Source organism: Leptodactylus fuscus, chromosome 2 (assembly GCF_031893055.1).
Source record: "Leptodactylus fuscus isolate aLepFus1 chromosome 2, aLepFus1.hap2, whole genome shotgun sequence".
Taxonomy (NCBI): Eukaryota; Metazoa; Chordata; class Amphibia; order Anura; family Leptodactylidae; genus Leptodactylus; species Leptodactylus fuscus.
Genome location: NC_134266.1, coordinates 90,035,413 through 90,052,062, shown reverse-complemented (window position 1 = coordinate 90,052,062; position 16,650 = coordinate 90,035,413). Strand labels below are relative to the sequence as shown.

Below are 16,650 nucleotides of genomic sequence, written 5' to 3'. Positions count from 1 at the left end.
AATTGCCTTGCTGCAGCAGTGTTACCTCTGTACTATCCCCCCCCCATCTGCCAGTTTAGCAAAGCTGTTGGGTTGTGCCAGTTCAGGACTAACCTACCTGGGACTCTTCCCTCTACCCCGCTGCTTTATAACTGTCAACTAGCTAGCTGCCTTATGTTCCTGCATCTTCATACTACCATCCCCCTCTGCACTTACCCCATTCTACTCTGTGATAAACAAACTCTTTTCCAAATTGTCAATGGATCTCAGTCTTGCAATTTGCTCCTTTGGATCCAAGATTTGGACTACCAAATGTGCATCGTCCTTACATGAGCTGGCTGAGCTAAGTTATCAGCTCTTAAAACTCCCCCATCCCCAATGGAACAACCTGTCAGAATCCTGGTGTATTTTGCTAATCTATCACCAGTGGCTGCTGTTTCTCTCACTCTGAACTATTGTGTTGCACTGCCACTCCTCACCATTACAGGCTGCTGTGTTGATCATAGGAATTACCTTTAACAAAGATGACCGATCTGTGCCAATATGAAGTCATCTGGTTTCATGTTTTGGCCTATTTTTACCCATGAGGGAGTTCAGCCTTTGCTCGAGTATTGTGACTTGTTTCAGTCTCCTGTTCCTCAGAACTGTCTATCTCAGACCGTTCTACTCTTGTGATCCACACTTCAAGCTTCATCCCGGACTACAACTTTACTATTCCTAACTGCACCTGACTTATTCCATCTGGCTACTGAATTACAGCTGTGTCTACCAGAATCATAACACAATCCTTAAAAGGATAGTTACATATATCAACTTTGTACAGGTGGCACATAACATTGAGTTTGACAGTGTCCACTGGAATGCTGCAGTAGTATATCTCTAGTATATTTCTATAATCACAGCTTAGATACTGTGGCTCAACACAATGATACTAAATCTCTATATTGACTGGTTTATATACATTCACTCAGCTCTATGTATGCTAGGTACAAGGGGATAAGTACCAGAATAACAGAAAACTGCAACTGAGAGGGCCCATTCCTACTAAGACCAGGTTGCAGTTAGTGCTAACTGCAGATGATATAAGGTTAATTGAATGTGCCTCCATTTACTGTGACACTTTTATGTCTGCTGAGATGTCATGGTGTACACAGTGATCTTCTAGTGCATGCATCATCCCTGTGCAATGATGTCAGAAAGAGCATTATGTATGTTCAGCAATCCAGATGGAGGATGGGAGTAGTAGTGGCAAATGCTGTGCCACTGGATATGCTGAGTGACCCCAACACTCTAAACAGCTCAGCTCCTAGGTCGGACACCTGGCTGATCAGCCTGCTGTGCTACATGAAGGTGGTTGTGGTAGTTCTCCCGGGGCGCTACTAGTGGGAGAGAGGACCTCTCTACTCTGAGCCGGTGTGATGGTGTTCAGAAGGATCCTAATGGTAATGCAGGAACGCAGATGTGTAGTTGAAACAGGTTTAGTGACACACAGGTCCATTAATGTTTCTCTCAGGACCTCAATAAGAGACACCAAGGAGCGAAAAGGGAAACAACACACAAAAGGGTAATTAGGGCAGTGTCCAATGTCCACAAAGGTGGTGTCCAAAAGCTCGGCACGTAAGTGAGGGGGTATGAAACTTGGTGGCTTTGTACAACTGTAGGAGTTCAGGGAATCACTCCAGGAGTCACCCTAGAGGGCACAAACTTAGAGGATCACTCCAACCAGATGGGCTGGAGGACACAAATCTTGATCTTCCCAGTCAGATGTTGACTGGTGGGCACAATGCTTACTGGTGGCACTGGTCTCCTCACTGCTCAGCCTCTGAAGATGGTGGTCTCAAGGTCTTAGATGTTGAGGCTGGCATGGATGATGCTGATGTCCAGAAAATCCAGACACCTGATGCAGTTCCTGGGTCAACTTCCTCTCCATGGCCCAGTAAAAAACAGGTGCTCCTGTATACAGGTGGTTTAGTCTGCTGTGCAGCTGCTGGTGTCGCAGAGTGAAATTCCACAAAGATATGGTCACCCCCCGAGATTATAATGGTGCACAGGACAGCAGGTGGTGATGAAGAGGGGCATGGTGATGTTGCTAGTACCATGTGTAAAACCCTGGAGTGAAATGGACCATAAGCAAAGCCTGCCGCTGTTGATAGCAAGCGACCTGTTATGGCTGTGACTGACTCCTCCCACACCTCTTGCAATAGCGGCGATACAGGGATCCGGTCAACGTCAGCTGCCCAAAACACCTTAGGGCTAGTCTTTACGTTGAATTCGACTTTCTCCCCTGGGTGCAGATTGTGTAGATATTCCGGCAGCCCAGGCTTTTTCACACACATTGAAGTGTTAAGCATCTTCCTCTCTAAAGTCACAGCTGGTTGTAGTCTCCCACCCCCATAGTCCACTCCAACTCTGACCCCACTCCTTAGCATCCTCCAGCAGCAGATACTGGGGTTTGTACTGCAGGGTAGTCCTGAAAGGGGTCCTGTTACCTTGCTACCTCCACTACTCCTCCTGGCACAATGTCCAAAATGTAGACAGCTGGAATACCCTGTCTCAGGGCTGTCTCAAGTAGAGCATTAGGCTGAATTCTTCCTCCTTAGGAGCAGAAGAGGAACCACTAAGTCTAGTGCTAGCATGAATTGACTCCAACTACACACTGCTAACACACTCTAGACTACAACTTAGCGCTGAGGCTTTAACGGCTTCCCAGGAGACCTAAGTTTCCCTGGCCACAACCAATGGACTGTGATAGGGCAGGGCTATACAAGTGAAATGAAGTGAAGGGGCTTGAACAAAGGGGGAAACACAGGGAAATGGACAAGAGAGAGTTACAAATAGGTTATATGTAGCATATAACAAATAGAGAGGACATACAAACATAACCACGACAAACAAAACATAAGCAGGAGCACTCTGGGATGCTGTACATGTACTGTGACATCACTGTGTTTATTATTCCTGTACTGTGATATCACTATTATTATTACCGTATTTTTCGGACTATAAGACGCACTTTTTTCCCCCAAAATTTCGGAGGAAAATGAGGGTGCGTCTTATAGTCTGAATGTGGGGGGGAGGAGCAGATTTGCAGCATGGCCGCGCTACTGCCACCGCTGGTTTTCTTCAGCGGCAGGAGCGTGACAATCTGCAGGCCCCGGGAGCTAAGACACTCCCCGGCATCTGCCGGTCTATTACAGCAGATGCCGGGGACTGTCTTAGCTGCCGGGGCCTGCAGATTGCCACGCTCCTGCCGCTGAAGAAAACCAGCAGTGGCAGTAGCGCGGCCATGCTGTAAATCTGCTCCTCCTCCGCAGGTCCCGGCAGTTAGTTAGCCCCGGGGCCGGTCCCCACTGGCCCCATACCTTTAGTGATGCAGGCCGGCTCCTGCACGGCGAGGCCGCAGGAGCTGACCTGTTCCGATGACAGCTGGGAGCCTAATGAAGGCTCCCAGGCCTGTCATAGATATATATTACTATCGCGGCTGGTCTATGACCCTCCGCGATAGTAATGTATAGAATCTCCCATAGACAGCAATACACTTGTATTGCCGTCTATGGGACTTGCAATCAAATGATTGCAGGTTCAAGCCCCCTAGGCGGGGGATAATAAAATAGTAAAAAAACAAAAAACAAAAAAACACACTTAAAAAAATATATATAATAAAAAAATAAAATAAAAGTTCACCTCCTTTCTCTAGAATACATATAAAAGTATAACATTACTGTGAAACATTAGGTATCCCTGTGTCTGAAAATGCCCAGTCTACTAATAGTTTTATGTACAGTGAACGTCAAAATCAAAAGTGCTAAACCGCCGGGTTTTTCTCTCTGTTTTGCCTCTGAATTAAATAAAAGGTGATCTAAGCAATAAACATTTCCCAAAATGGTATAACTAAAAAGTACACCTGGCCCCACAAAAAAAAACGCCCTATACATCCCCATACAGCTGCAGGGTCACCTGTCAATGTGGCCTTGCAGCTGTTCCAAAACTACATCTCCCATACATTAAATATTTTACCATTTTTTGCCTGAAATTTTTTTTTTCCCTATTTTTCTCCTCTAAAACCTGGGTGCGTCTTATAGTCCGAAAAATACTTACTAATTATTGTCTGTAAGATAAAATCACTATGTGTGTTATCCCTGTGTGTAAAACTGACCAAAATAATCGAACACTTTTCCAGTTCTGACTTGCTGCATAAGGTGGTCATGGTAGAGTAGGCCCGATTATAAGTTTTGCTATTGGGACTTATGATACTTGTTACACAAATGCTAGCATGCCTATATAATGCAGCTACCAAATAATGCTCAAATACCAGTTCTACACAATAAAAAAAAATGAAGACAGAATACTTGAATTTGGTGATGGCTTCTCTGAGTGATAGGAATACAATCTCAAGGTATAGCACAGCTCTCTCTCCCATGCCGACTTGGAGCTAGAAGAATACTGTAATACTTTACCAGCCTCCCTTCCTTGACAATATTATGATTGAAAAAAAAGGATTTAGGATACATAGACTGCCAGACATCCAAAGATATATCATTGAAATACCTGTGGGCTCTCTTAGTTTATGGGCGTGGATGCAACTGCAACTGCTGCAATAGTTATGCCACCGCTGACTAGTGCAATGCAGTAACAATGCAATGTGAACAGCACCTACTACTATTTGGTATAAAGCATTATTGGTATTTTATATCACAAATATTTTCATTATTAACTTCAAAGGAGGTAACACTTGGCTTCTTGGCAAAGTAGGAAGGTACATTTCTTGCATTCTTGAACCTAGTCACATAGAAATGGTATGCAATGATAATGTAAGAAAAATATACAACTATGAATGTACAATATTAGATGACCCTGAAGGAGAGTGAGGAGTGGAGATCTGATCGTCATTTCTAAACTATGGTTTGATGTTGTATTGGAATGTCACATCGCCTAGGTCACATGATGCTTATTGTATTAGACAGTCAGCTCCTTGTCTGGTACATAACTTGCAGAATTGCTTAGAACAATATGCATCTCCCTATGGCTATGAGGTGCTTTGCTGCAAGAACTCATGGGTAATAAATAAAACCTAAGTAGAATTAGAAAAGCATTGAGAATCTGTATAATCCTATCATAATCCAGAAATTCTGCAATCCATGTAGATTCAGGACTTTACAGCTCAGAAACCGCTGCCTACCTGCTGCTGCGCTCTTCGTAACCTGGATTTAAAGAAAGGCTAATCATTTCTAGAAAGTATTCTTCATGAAGTGTCAGGATACTTACAAATGTTATCAATTTAAGTTTGGTGTGAAATTAACAGAAAGAGACAAGGTACACAAAACGGGCATAAATTATATTATTTTTGCCATAAAGGATGATGGGAGTTTTGGCATCCTTCCCAGCATCCTATTCACATGATTTAAAATTTGCTGAATTTTTCCTGGTTTCAGAATTGGTATGGATATTTCACTGAAGCTAAAGTCAGACAGTGAACACGATGTCATCTGCATATGTCTATTGCTTGGTATTCTACAGTTACAGTGGGGCAAAAAAGTATTTAGTCAGTCACCAATAGTGCAAGTTCCACCACTTAAAAAGATGAGAGGCGTCTGTAATTTACATCATAGGTAGACCTCAAGTATGAGAGACAAAATGAGAAAACAAATCCAGAAAATCACATTGTCTGATTTTGTAAGAATTTATTTGCAAATTATGGTGGAAAATAAGTATTTGGTCAGTAACAAAATTTCATCTCAATACTTTGTTATATATCCTTTGTTGGCAATGACAGAGGTAAAACGTTTTCTGTAAGTCTTCACAAGGTTGGCACACACTGTTGTTGGTATGTTGGCCCATTCCTCCATGCAGATCTCCTCTAGAGCAGTGATGTTTTGGGGCTGTCGCTTGGCAACACGGACTTTCAACTCCCTCCAAAGGTTTTCTATAGGGTTGAGATCTGGAGACTGGCTAGGCCACTCCAGGACCTTGAAATGCTTCTTACAAAGCCACTCCTTCGTTGCCCTGGCGGTGTGCTTTGGATCATAGTTATGTTGAAAGACCCAGCCACGTTTCATCTTCAATGCCCTTGCTGATGGAAGAAGGTTTGCACTCAAAATCTCACAATACATGGCCCATTCATTCTTTCATGTACCCGGATCAGTCGTCCTGGCCCCTTTGCAGAGAAACAGCCCCAAAGCATGATGTTTCCACCCCCATGCTTTACAGTAGGTATGGTGTTTGATGGATGCAACTCAGTATTCTTTTTCCTCCAAACACGAAAAGTTGTGTTTCTACCAAACAGTTCCAGTTTGGTTTCATCAGACGATAGGACATTTTCCCAATACTCTTCTGGATCATACAAATGCTCTCTAGCAAACTTCAGATGGGCCCGGACATCTACTGGCTTAGTGGCGGCGTAGTGTGTTACTGATGGTAGGCTTTGTTACATTGGTCCCAGCTCTCTGCAGTTCATTCACTAGGTCCCCCCGCATGGTTCTGGGATTTTTGCTCACCGTTCTTGTGATCATTTTGACCCCACGGGGTGAGATATTGCGTGGAGCCCCAGATCGAGGGAGATTATCAGTGGTCTTGTATGTCTTCCATTTTCTAATTATTGCTCCCACAGTTGATCTTCAATCCAAGCTGGTTGCCTATTGCAGATTCAGTCTTCCCAGCCTGGTGCAGGGCTCCCATTTTGTTTCTGGTGTCCTTTGACAGCTCTTTGGTCTTCACCATAGTGGAGTTTAGAGTCTGACTGTTTGAGGGTGTGCACAGGTGTCTTTTTATACTGATAACAAGTTTAAACAGGTGCCATTACTACAGGTAATGAGTGGAGGAAAGAGGAGACTCTTAAAGAAGAAGTTACAGGTCTGTGAGAGCCAGAAATCTTGATTGTTTGTAGGTGACCAAATACTTATTTTCCACCATAATTTGCAAATAAATTCTTACAAAATCAGACAATGTGATTTTCTGGATTTGTTTTCTTATTTTGTCTCTGATAGTTGAGGTCTACCTATGATGTAAATTACAGACGCCTCTCATCTTTTTAAGTGGTGGAACTTGCACTATTGGTGACTGACTAAATACTTTTTTGCCCCACTGTATATATCGTATACCTATACAGTTGTATATTGTATATATAGTTACACCAATTTTTATACCCACAGGAGGTAGGCAATCTAAGTATGCAGTGAATGCCTTTGAAGTTTTTGACACCGACTCCCGTTCCTGGACCAAATTTCCCAGTATACCCAACAAAAGAGCATACTCAAGATACGTGATAAGTGAAGGTTCTCTCTACAGTTTGGGAGGATTACGACAAGGGGGAACATATAGACGACCAAAATTTACAAAGACTGTGGATATATTTGATATGGAACAAGGCAAGTTTAATATTATAACTTTTTTTGTATACTTGTCAATTGGACAATTTTATTAACTACATCACATAGTAATTCATAGCAATGCTCCAGGGCTTTCCACATTGTAAGTATTTCATAGGTAGGTTTTAAATCTCTGGTGCCCCAATCTACTAGATGAATGATCTAGTTTCCTGGTCTTTGTTTCGGGAAGCATGGTGTCCACTAGCCACTATATCGGTTACAGAATACTTGTCTGACTTGGCAAACCTAAGTAATGCTCTTTAGGTACTCTACGAGCATACCTGGATGCTGGTACCCGGTCAAATATATAGATGGCAGGTTTTCGGACAGGAATACAGATACAGAAGTAAAGCTAAACTGAACTTGAGAAAAATGAATAAGCATGAATAGATAGGGGAGAACTGTTCTAAAACATGTTATTGGGTTGGCACTTGCTAACCTGAGGTGCAGAGTCTAAGGCATCCTCCAAGAGGTGGGACTGTCAGATAACATAGGTTACAGTCTCCACAATGGTCCCCATTAGATGGCTGGGTGTTGGTCTAGAAATATAGTCTGAACAGATTTGGGTCAGTTATGGCAGGTCCAAATTTGGTATTAAATGACAGGATCAATGGGTCAGACCAGGGTTGGTGCATGAAATATCCAAACAGAATGAGTCAGGCGTGATCAGACACAGAAATGCAAACCAGGAAACTCACCATTGAGATGATAACACAACAATGGAATAACTAATTCCTCTTGAAGGTCCCAGACTGCTGATATCATATGTACACGGCCATATCTTCATCCTGTGGCTGGAGCCATGACTGTTACAAAGCAGGAAGCTGCCACATCCTGTTGTCATTTGTCAGCCCAAAACTTACACCGTTTTCAAATACCTATTAGGGTGTTCTATGGAAATAAAGAAAATCCCCTTTTTTAGGAACTCCATCCATTCAATACACCCTGTCAACATCCAATGCAGACAACCTCTTTCAGCTTTATGTACATGAAAGTGAAGAGCACTTTTAACAATGTTAAGGAAATACAATTTTTAACAGAGAATGGCATATTGTTAATAATGACCAATTCCACCTACAAAAAAAAAAAAAACCTAGTATTTTTCAGTTTGACTTTAATACATTTTCCCTATTATGTCCCTATTATGACCATTATTATTCTAACAAAAAAAAATATCTTTATATTGTGTTAACCAGTATAGTATATGAAAACGATAAAAAGCGAGAGTTCTCAGTTATTGATATCACTTTATGGCTGACTTGATGATGACAAATAGTGAGCTCTTAAGATCACTTCATCGGGCAGATATTTCTTAATATGTGACTGGTTAAAGAAATTCTCAGGAACTCCTCAATGATTTTCAGGGGGCTGGATGAAGACGGATCGTTCATGTTTTCTCAGAAAAAGAAGAGCTGATTTTGTTGCAGGGGCAATACATGGGAGAGTTGTTGTTGCTGGAGGTCTTGGTAAGGATTAAAATACCTTCTATATTCAAGAATCAGATTCTAGGTATTTACTCATCACATTCTCTACAGGATTAATACCAAGCAATATCTTTTATTTATTGAACTTAACATTATGACATAACAAGAATAGACAGAATGCTTCCTTTTGTGGCCTGAAGGATGGGCACATCATAAAGAATGCAGATTGTCTGCATACATTGTACACGTTTATATGGGATGGGCATAACATCATTACAAATCAATTAATAAGGCATTCTGATTACATCATAGTACTGAGATGTGAACAAAGTCCAGCTGAATACCTGACATTGCACTTTGATTAACGTGGGATAGAAATCACCACAGGAGAATAAGGGCACTGGCAAGAGTATTATGTATTTCCATTAAACCTGTTGTCCGGGATTGTAATATTAATTGCTGTGGATTCTTCACTACTTACCAAGCACATCGCCCCACATTACATACTGGCTGTGTTTGGTATTGCAGCTCAGCCCCATTCATTTGAATGGGATTGAGCTGCGGCATGGCAATATGACTAATGGACGTGATGTTATTGGCCTAAGAAGAGGAAGGGGAGCTCAATATCATAGCCCCAGACAACTCCTTTAAATATAATATGGAAAGTTACAAATTAATTATGTATCTCTTCAACCTTCAGGAAACCAACCTTCAGTTTTGGAAACAACACAGATTTTCCATCCATTGAAGAACAGGTGGGAAAACATGAGTCCGATGCCCAACCCACGATGTGCCTGCGCTACTATTGTCCTGAAAAACAGGCTGTATGCTATAGGAGGAGTGAACCAAGGCCCGAGCTCTGCCGTAGACATGCTGAGTTTGGTAGAATCTTGACCAAGATGTATAATATTATGTTATAGGTACTGTATGGTAGGTTTTAAAGAGTTTAAGTGTGTGTTTTATACTGCAGGCATCAGACTGTTTTTGTTTGTCAAGCCATGTATGCCAAAGCATCCATCCTGTCCTACAAGATGTATGCTCCGCATCTGGAACGTGTGTGATATACAAAGAGAGAGGTTTTAATTGCCGAAGGCAAAACTAAGGTGTTGTCTATAATTTCCATTATTAAACAAGATCAATATGCACGTTAGGTCCAAGACACTGCCAAATATATTTTTCTATACTTTATTGTGGAGCATGCACAGCAGCTATTATGTTATTCTGTGCCCTACAGTAAAGCAATGAAAGATATATTTTGGAGTGTCTTGGTCCTGCTTCCATATTTGTCTCCTATAGTAGATGAAGATTGAACATGCCACCGGGATTATACACATTGACCTTACCTGGTGCACACATTACCTACCTGGGTACACCAGTACCAAACAAGATCCTAATCAGAAAACACAAGGTATATAAAATGTTTACAAGTTTTATGTTGATCTGAATATTGTTTATTATACCACAAAGTTATTATCTGTGTGTAAGCCTATAATATATGGGAGGACAGACAGACAAGTGTAGAGCAGTATGTACCTATCGAAATACAAGAGTTCTATTTAGTAATGGACATAGCACAGCCCAAGTACACTATTATATTATAATAAAGTAGGCCAATACCTGCTATAAACACAACTCTATACTTTCAAGAATTATCCGGCATTACATAAACTATTTCTGGAATTATTGTTCAGATCTGTAAGATACATTCATTAGATATTTCAGATGCACCAACCAGCCTCTCCATACATATATGAGATTGATATGAGAACAAAGTAAGCCAGGGGTCACACAGGATGAAAACGTTGCAGAAGGAAATTATGCAGCATCTTCTTCTGCAATCCGCAGCAGCAAAGACCACCCAAACTTATAAGGAGGGTTTTTTATTTTTCTTTCCTTTTTGAACCATTATCTAAATGAAGCCTCACTGTTATTTTTTTATCCTAATTTTTTTATTTTTACACTAATTACTTCTGTTCGCCATACAAGTATAACAATAAAACAGGCAAAAAAAGTATAAATGGGCCTTTCCTATACCCGTTTATAAAACAATAGCCATCCAAATTTCTCATTTAAATTGCCTTAGACTACTGTAGGTTCATGCTGCTTGTCAATGCAGGTTTGGCTTATTGAGGTTATGGAACGAGCCAAGTGTCCCTCTGAGTTGCACTTATGACATATCCAGTAGACATGCCATGAATGCTTGAGAGGGTCATGCATATAAGCTATCACCTCTCAGCTCCTAATAATTTTGCACACTTGTCATAGCTAAAATTGTCTGGATCCACCAACATTCATCTAACGTGTATGGGCAGTATTACTATAAAGCCAGCCCTGGTGAGTACATAAGTCATTGTCTAGCAATTTGCCAAAATAATTCAATATAATCTGTTTCTGTAGCTTTTCGTCCTATTTGTTTAAAATAGACAAGCAATATATATATTTTGTTACAATGGTCCAAGTCATACATATTCCCAAAACGAGATACATTGCTAGAATATTAATGTACATAGACTATGATGTGTATTCATAGCAATGTGTTTATACAGCAGCTTGTGGATCCAACTTTTGTAATAAAATAGATCTAGAAAACTGAAATGATCACTAAGCCATCTGATCTTTGTGCACTTCATAATAAAGTGATACCACACCTATTGTTGAATGCTGAGTCTGCTTTGTCAGTATTTTCAATGTAAAGGGCACAGTAAACATGAACCGTCTGTAGCTTTCCTGGAAAGCCGTACACATCTTCCCATTGAGGCAGAGAGAAATACTGAGGATGTGGATTGCTAACCATAGAAGAATACATTACCTGATCTCATTGTCTTACAGGTGTTGATGGCTGACGCTGGGTTCACACCTGCGTCTGGGGTCTCCGTTCTGTGGTTTCCGTCTTCTGCATGCCAGAAGACGGAAACCACAGACTGGGTCCGGCCGTGCGCGGCGGTGAGCGTTTTGCGCTCTCCGCCGCGAAACCGGATTTTTTTATCCGGACACAGAGTACTGCATGTCCGACTCTGTGTCCGGATTATAAAACCCGGTTTCGCGGCGGAGAGCGCAAAACGCTCACCGCCGCGCATGGCCGGACAGCTTTCTCACCCATTCAAATGAATGGGTGAGAAAGTCTCCTGCAGGTTTCCGTATCCTGCCTGTGTTTTAGGCAGGAAACGGAAACCTAAGTACGGAGACCGGGCCGCAGATGTGAACGAGCCCTGACTTTGATGTATACGTGAAAGACTCTGTTGTCTTGTCTATTATTCTACAGCTGGCCTGCGTAAGCCATTCCTGTTTTATGTAGCCCTATGCTTATACAGCGTCATAGGCAAATATACTTTTTTTATGTCTGAGAAAAATACAAGTTGGGACACATATATATACTGTATATGAACTAGCCAAAGATATCAAGATATTATGACATTTTATTGCTTAAAAAAATATTAGCCTACTCTGATCAATAATGTATGATATATCTGGTGGACATTGGACTGGGGGAAAGCCTAAAGCACTGCTTGTAAAATGGGCCAGGATTAACACAAATTCCCTAATGTATCTTGAATAGAATTTGTTTAGTAATTGCAGCAGAACAATTGTACATAAACAAGACATCTGTACAATGAGCACATGAAAGGTACGTATATGGATACAACACCACTACTTGTCTCCAACGGTGAATCATGTGGGACAAGAGAGTAAACATAGTTAAATGCAATGTAAGGGTACATTCACACTACGTTTCCTGAAGCTTATTCTGAACGTAAAACACGTTCAGAATAAGCGGCGTATAAAGCAGCTCCATTCATTTCTATGGGAGCCGGCATACGATCGCTCCCCATAGAAATCAATGGGCTGCTTCTTTCACTGCGAGCAGTCCCATTGAAGTGAATGGGAAGTGCCGGCGTATACGGCAAGCTCTGCTCATGCCGAGCCGTACACGCTCCCATAGAAATGAATGGAGCTGCTTTATACGCCGCTTATTCTGAACATGTTTTATGTTCAGAATAAGCTTCAGGAAACGTAGTGCGAATGCACCCTAAGGGTGCATTCACACTGAGTATACGCTGACTGATTCTGAACGTTAAAACACGTTCAGAATCAGCACGTACAAAGCAGATCCCATTCATTTCAATGGGAGCCGGCATATGTGCGCTCCCCATTCAAATGAATGGGCTGCCTTTTTCCCTATTGGTCTACAAAGGATGTTCTATATTTCTCTGTTTACATGGACATTGACCCAATGAACATTAATGGGTCCATTTATAAGAAGTGCTAAAGCAGACTGACAAGTCAAGTTAAAAAAAAGACCAATAAAATGCAACAGTTTTTTAATGGGCCTTTAGAAACACAGAAAAGGTGGAAAACAGCCATTAAAGGGGTTTTCCCATCTCTCTCAACAGTTTGCTTGCCGTGTCTTTTTCTTACTTCCTGTATTCTTCCACAAGCTGGTGGGCAGCCTTTGATTGTTTGATGGACAGGGCACTATAAGGTATCTCCGTAAATATAGACATTGCCTTTACATGAGTGATTATTTGTTATGATTACTAGAAATTTAATATAAATGCAAATCGCATAATATATATAGTAAATGTATATTACATTACACAGGTTTGGTATGAAAAAACAAAACAAATACATGCTGCCAGGACTGACAATGGACTTGCAGTAAACGCAATGTTATTTCTACGAGATAAAAGACACTTTCCAAGCTTTCATTGGTAAAATGAAATTAGCTGACTTGATTGCCTGTGCGCAGGAGACAACTCTGAAAGAAAGTGTGATTTGAGAACTCAGCCCCCCTCCCCTCCAGAGAGCAGTGAGTTACATTTTCCAACCTGTAATGCTAAATAAGGAGAGATACAGACTGAGGCCCCACAGATAGATAGGTGTGGGTCACCTTAATCAATTGCCCTTGTGAATTGGTACCTCAGTTGTTGAGACTTTGCTGTTTTCTCAATATGCAAATGAACTCTTCAAAAAGGTAAACAACAATGCCCTTCATGTTCCAAAAAAGGGGGGAAGCAACATTTTCATAAGGTGAGTCTAACCTATTTATCTTCAGGGCTGGGTTGCTATGCTGGATTCTGGTAATATACTTCCTTTAAGTAACAACAGTACCACCAAGGGTGTGTTCACATATATACAGCACAAATTTCAGTTTCACTCCAGCATGGTGCACACAAGCCAGAGGGAAACTGATGCCAGTTCAGATCCCATTGTTTTCTATGGAATCGGTTCTGGCACAAGAGGCTTCAGTTCTGTCGCTATATGGCGCCGGATCTGTGTCTTATCCGGATGGATAAACCCTACCTATAGTGTTTCTCCATCTGGCTCCCTTAAAATTCATGCAGCGCCGGATGCAACCGGGTGCTGCCTGAAGATGGATGCAGCAGTACCCAGCATTCTGCAGAGGAGTGCCCGAACTACCTCCTCCACAGTACATCTGTTTACAGCAGTGAAGCCAGCAATTGCCAGATTCAATACCTAAGCAGGGGCCATCTGATGTCCAGGGCCCTGTCTCCCGGCATTTGCATGATGACACCAGGCAGGAGAAACCTCTATCTCATGCCCGCTGTCCCCAAGCCCTGATACCTCATACTAGTGTGTAGAATGGAGCTGCTCCTGGTAGGTGTGATGTGAAAGGAAGGGACAGCACTTCTCTGAGGAGCTCCTGTGCTGTTAACTATCGACCCGTCTCTAACCTTCCCTTCATCCCTAAACTCTTGGAACGCCTGGTCTATTATCGTTTAATCCGCTATCTCTCTGCTATCTCTCTGCTTGACCCCTTACAATCTGGTTTCCGCGCTCTGCACTCTACTGAAACGGCTCTCACAAAAGTTTCCAATGATCTCCTAATGGCTAAATCTAATGGTGACTTCTCTCTTCTTATTCTTCTGGACCTCTCTGCAGCTTTTGACACTGTTGACCATCATCTCCTCCTCACTATGCTCCGCTCAGTTGGCCTCAAGGACACTGCACTCTCCTGGTTCTCCTCTTATCTCTCAGACCGCACTTTCAGTGTATCATTTGCAGGCTCTGTTTCTTCCCCACTTTCCCTTGCTGTTGGGGTTCCTCAGGGCTCGGTCCTAGGCCCCCTGCTCTTTTCTCTCTACATAGCCCTCATTCGACAAACCATCGCCAGATTTGGCTTCCGGTACCATCTTTATGCTGATGACACCCAATTATACACATCTTCCTGTGACTTCACCCCTGCACTAATACAGAGCACCAGTGACTGTCTTTCCGCTGTCTCTAATATCATGTCCTCGCTCTATCTGAAGATAAATCTCTCTAAGACTGAACTACTACTGTTTCCACCATCTAATAAATCTGTCCCTGATATATCCATTGTAGTCTCAGGCCTTACCATAACTCCTAGGCAGTATGCCTGCTGCCTCGGGGTTATGTTTGACGCAGACCTTTCCTTCACCCCTCATATTGAATCACTCGCACGTTCATGTCACCTCCACCTCAAAAATATCTCCAGAATACACCCTTTCCTTACCAGAGATACATTAAAGACACTTATTGTCTCTCTGATTCACTCTCACCTTGACTACTGTAACTCCTTACTAATCGGTCTTCCCCTTACTAAACTCTCGCCTCTACAATCTATTCTGAATGCAGCGGCCACGCTCATCTATCAGGCTAGACGCTACAGCAATGCCTCGGGTCTGTGCCAGTCACTACATTGGCTGCCTATTCATTATAGAATAAAATATAAAGTTATCACTCTCATCCACAAGGCTCTCCTTAATGCCGCACCTCCACACATTTCCTTCCTCATCTCTGTCTACCGCCCAACCCGTGCTCTCCGCTCACTCAATGACCTAACACTTACATTATCTATTATCAGAACCTCCCATGCTCGTATACAAGACTTCTCCCGAGCTGCACCACTTCTCTGGAATGCTCTACCCCGGACAATCAGATTAACTCCCAATTTCTACAGTTTCAAACGCAAACTAAAGACACATCTTTTCAAACAGGCCTATCACAATTTCTAATGTAAACCCTTCCGTACTATAATTAGAATCCCCAAAATTTAACCCTCCTCTGTCCCCGCTCCCACATTACCCCACATGATATAATGCCATTTCAGGCTAACTCTATATGTCCAAGCTCCATCCACATGTTACAGGACACCACTAGTGACGGCTTATAAAGTTTTATGTTTGTGTAATGACAGTGACCTCTATTACAAAATTGTCTGACCTCTGTATAAGCAATGCTGCCTCTGCTACCTCCTGTGTCACCCCCTCTACCACATAGACTGTAAGCTCTTGCGAGCAGGGCCCTCAGTCCCATTGTGTGAAATGACTTTCTTTGTAATGTATCTTTCTGTCTGTATTTGAACCCTACAAATTGTACAGCGGAATATGTTGGCGCTATATAAATAAAATTTACTATTATTATTATTATTCTCTGAGGAGCGGACAGGGTCTCATATTACAGTTCTGTGCACTATGGAGGTAATGAGAGCAGAGCCCATGAAGATGGTGAACAGAGATTGGTACTATAATTGTGGGACTGCATGATAGAAAGGAGAAATGTGAGGGCCACACGGTGGCTCAGTGGTTAGCACTGCAGCCCTGCAGCGCTGGAGTCCTAGTGTTCAAATCCCGCCCAGGGCAAAAAACCATCTGCAAGGAGTTTGTATGTTCTCCCCGTGTTTGCATAGATTTCCATCCCATATTCCAAAAAAGACATACTGATAGGGAAAAATGTACATTGTGGGCTCACAATCTACTTTAAAAAAAAAAAAAAAAAAAAAAAAAAAAGAAAAGAAAGGGGAAATGTGCTTACATGGGACTGTGTGATAGAAGGGAAAGTGGGAAGAAGAGTGATGAATAAGAAGTATAAGTATAAGAAAGTTCTTATACTTCTCCATA

General features: G+C 42.0%; 1 protein-coding gene across 1 annotated transcript in view; it reads left to right on the top strand.

Moving 5' to 3' along the window:
* KLHDC8A (kelch domain containing 8A) overlaps window positions 1-10,164 on the top strand; it is a 38,969-nt gene extending 28,805 nt beyond the window's left edge. Inside the window, exons 4-7 of the mRNA XM_075264184.1 lie at window positions 7,128-7,343; window positions 8,708-8,809; window positions 9,468-9,870; window positions 9,902-10,164. Coding sequence (XP_075120285.1) covers window positions 7,128-7,343; window positions 8,708-8,809; window positions 9,468-9,661 — 512 coding nt within the window. The 3' untranslated portion in view covers window positions 9,662-9,870; window positions 9,902-10,164. The remainder of the gene's footprint in view (window positions 1-7,127; window positions 7,344-8,707; window positions 8,810-9,467; window positions 9,871-9,901) is intronic.
* Window positions 10,165-16,650: the final 6,486 nt, after the last annotated feature.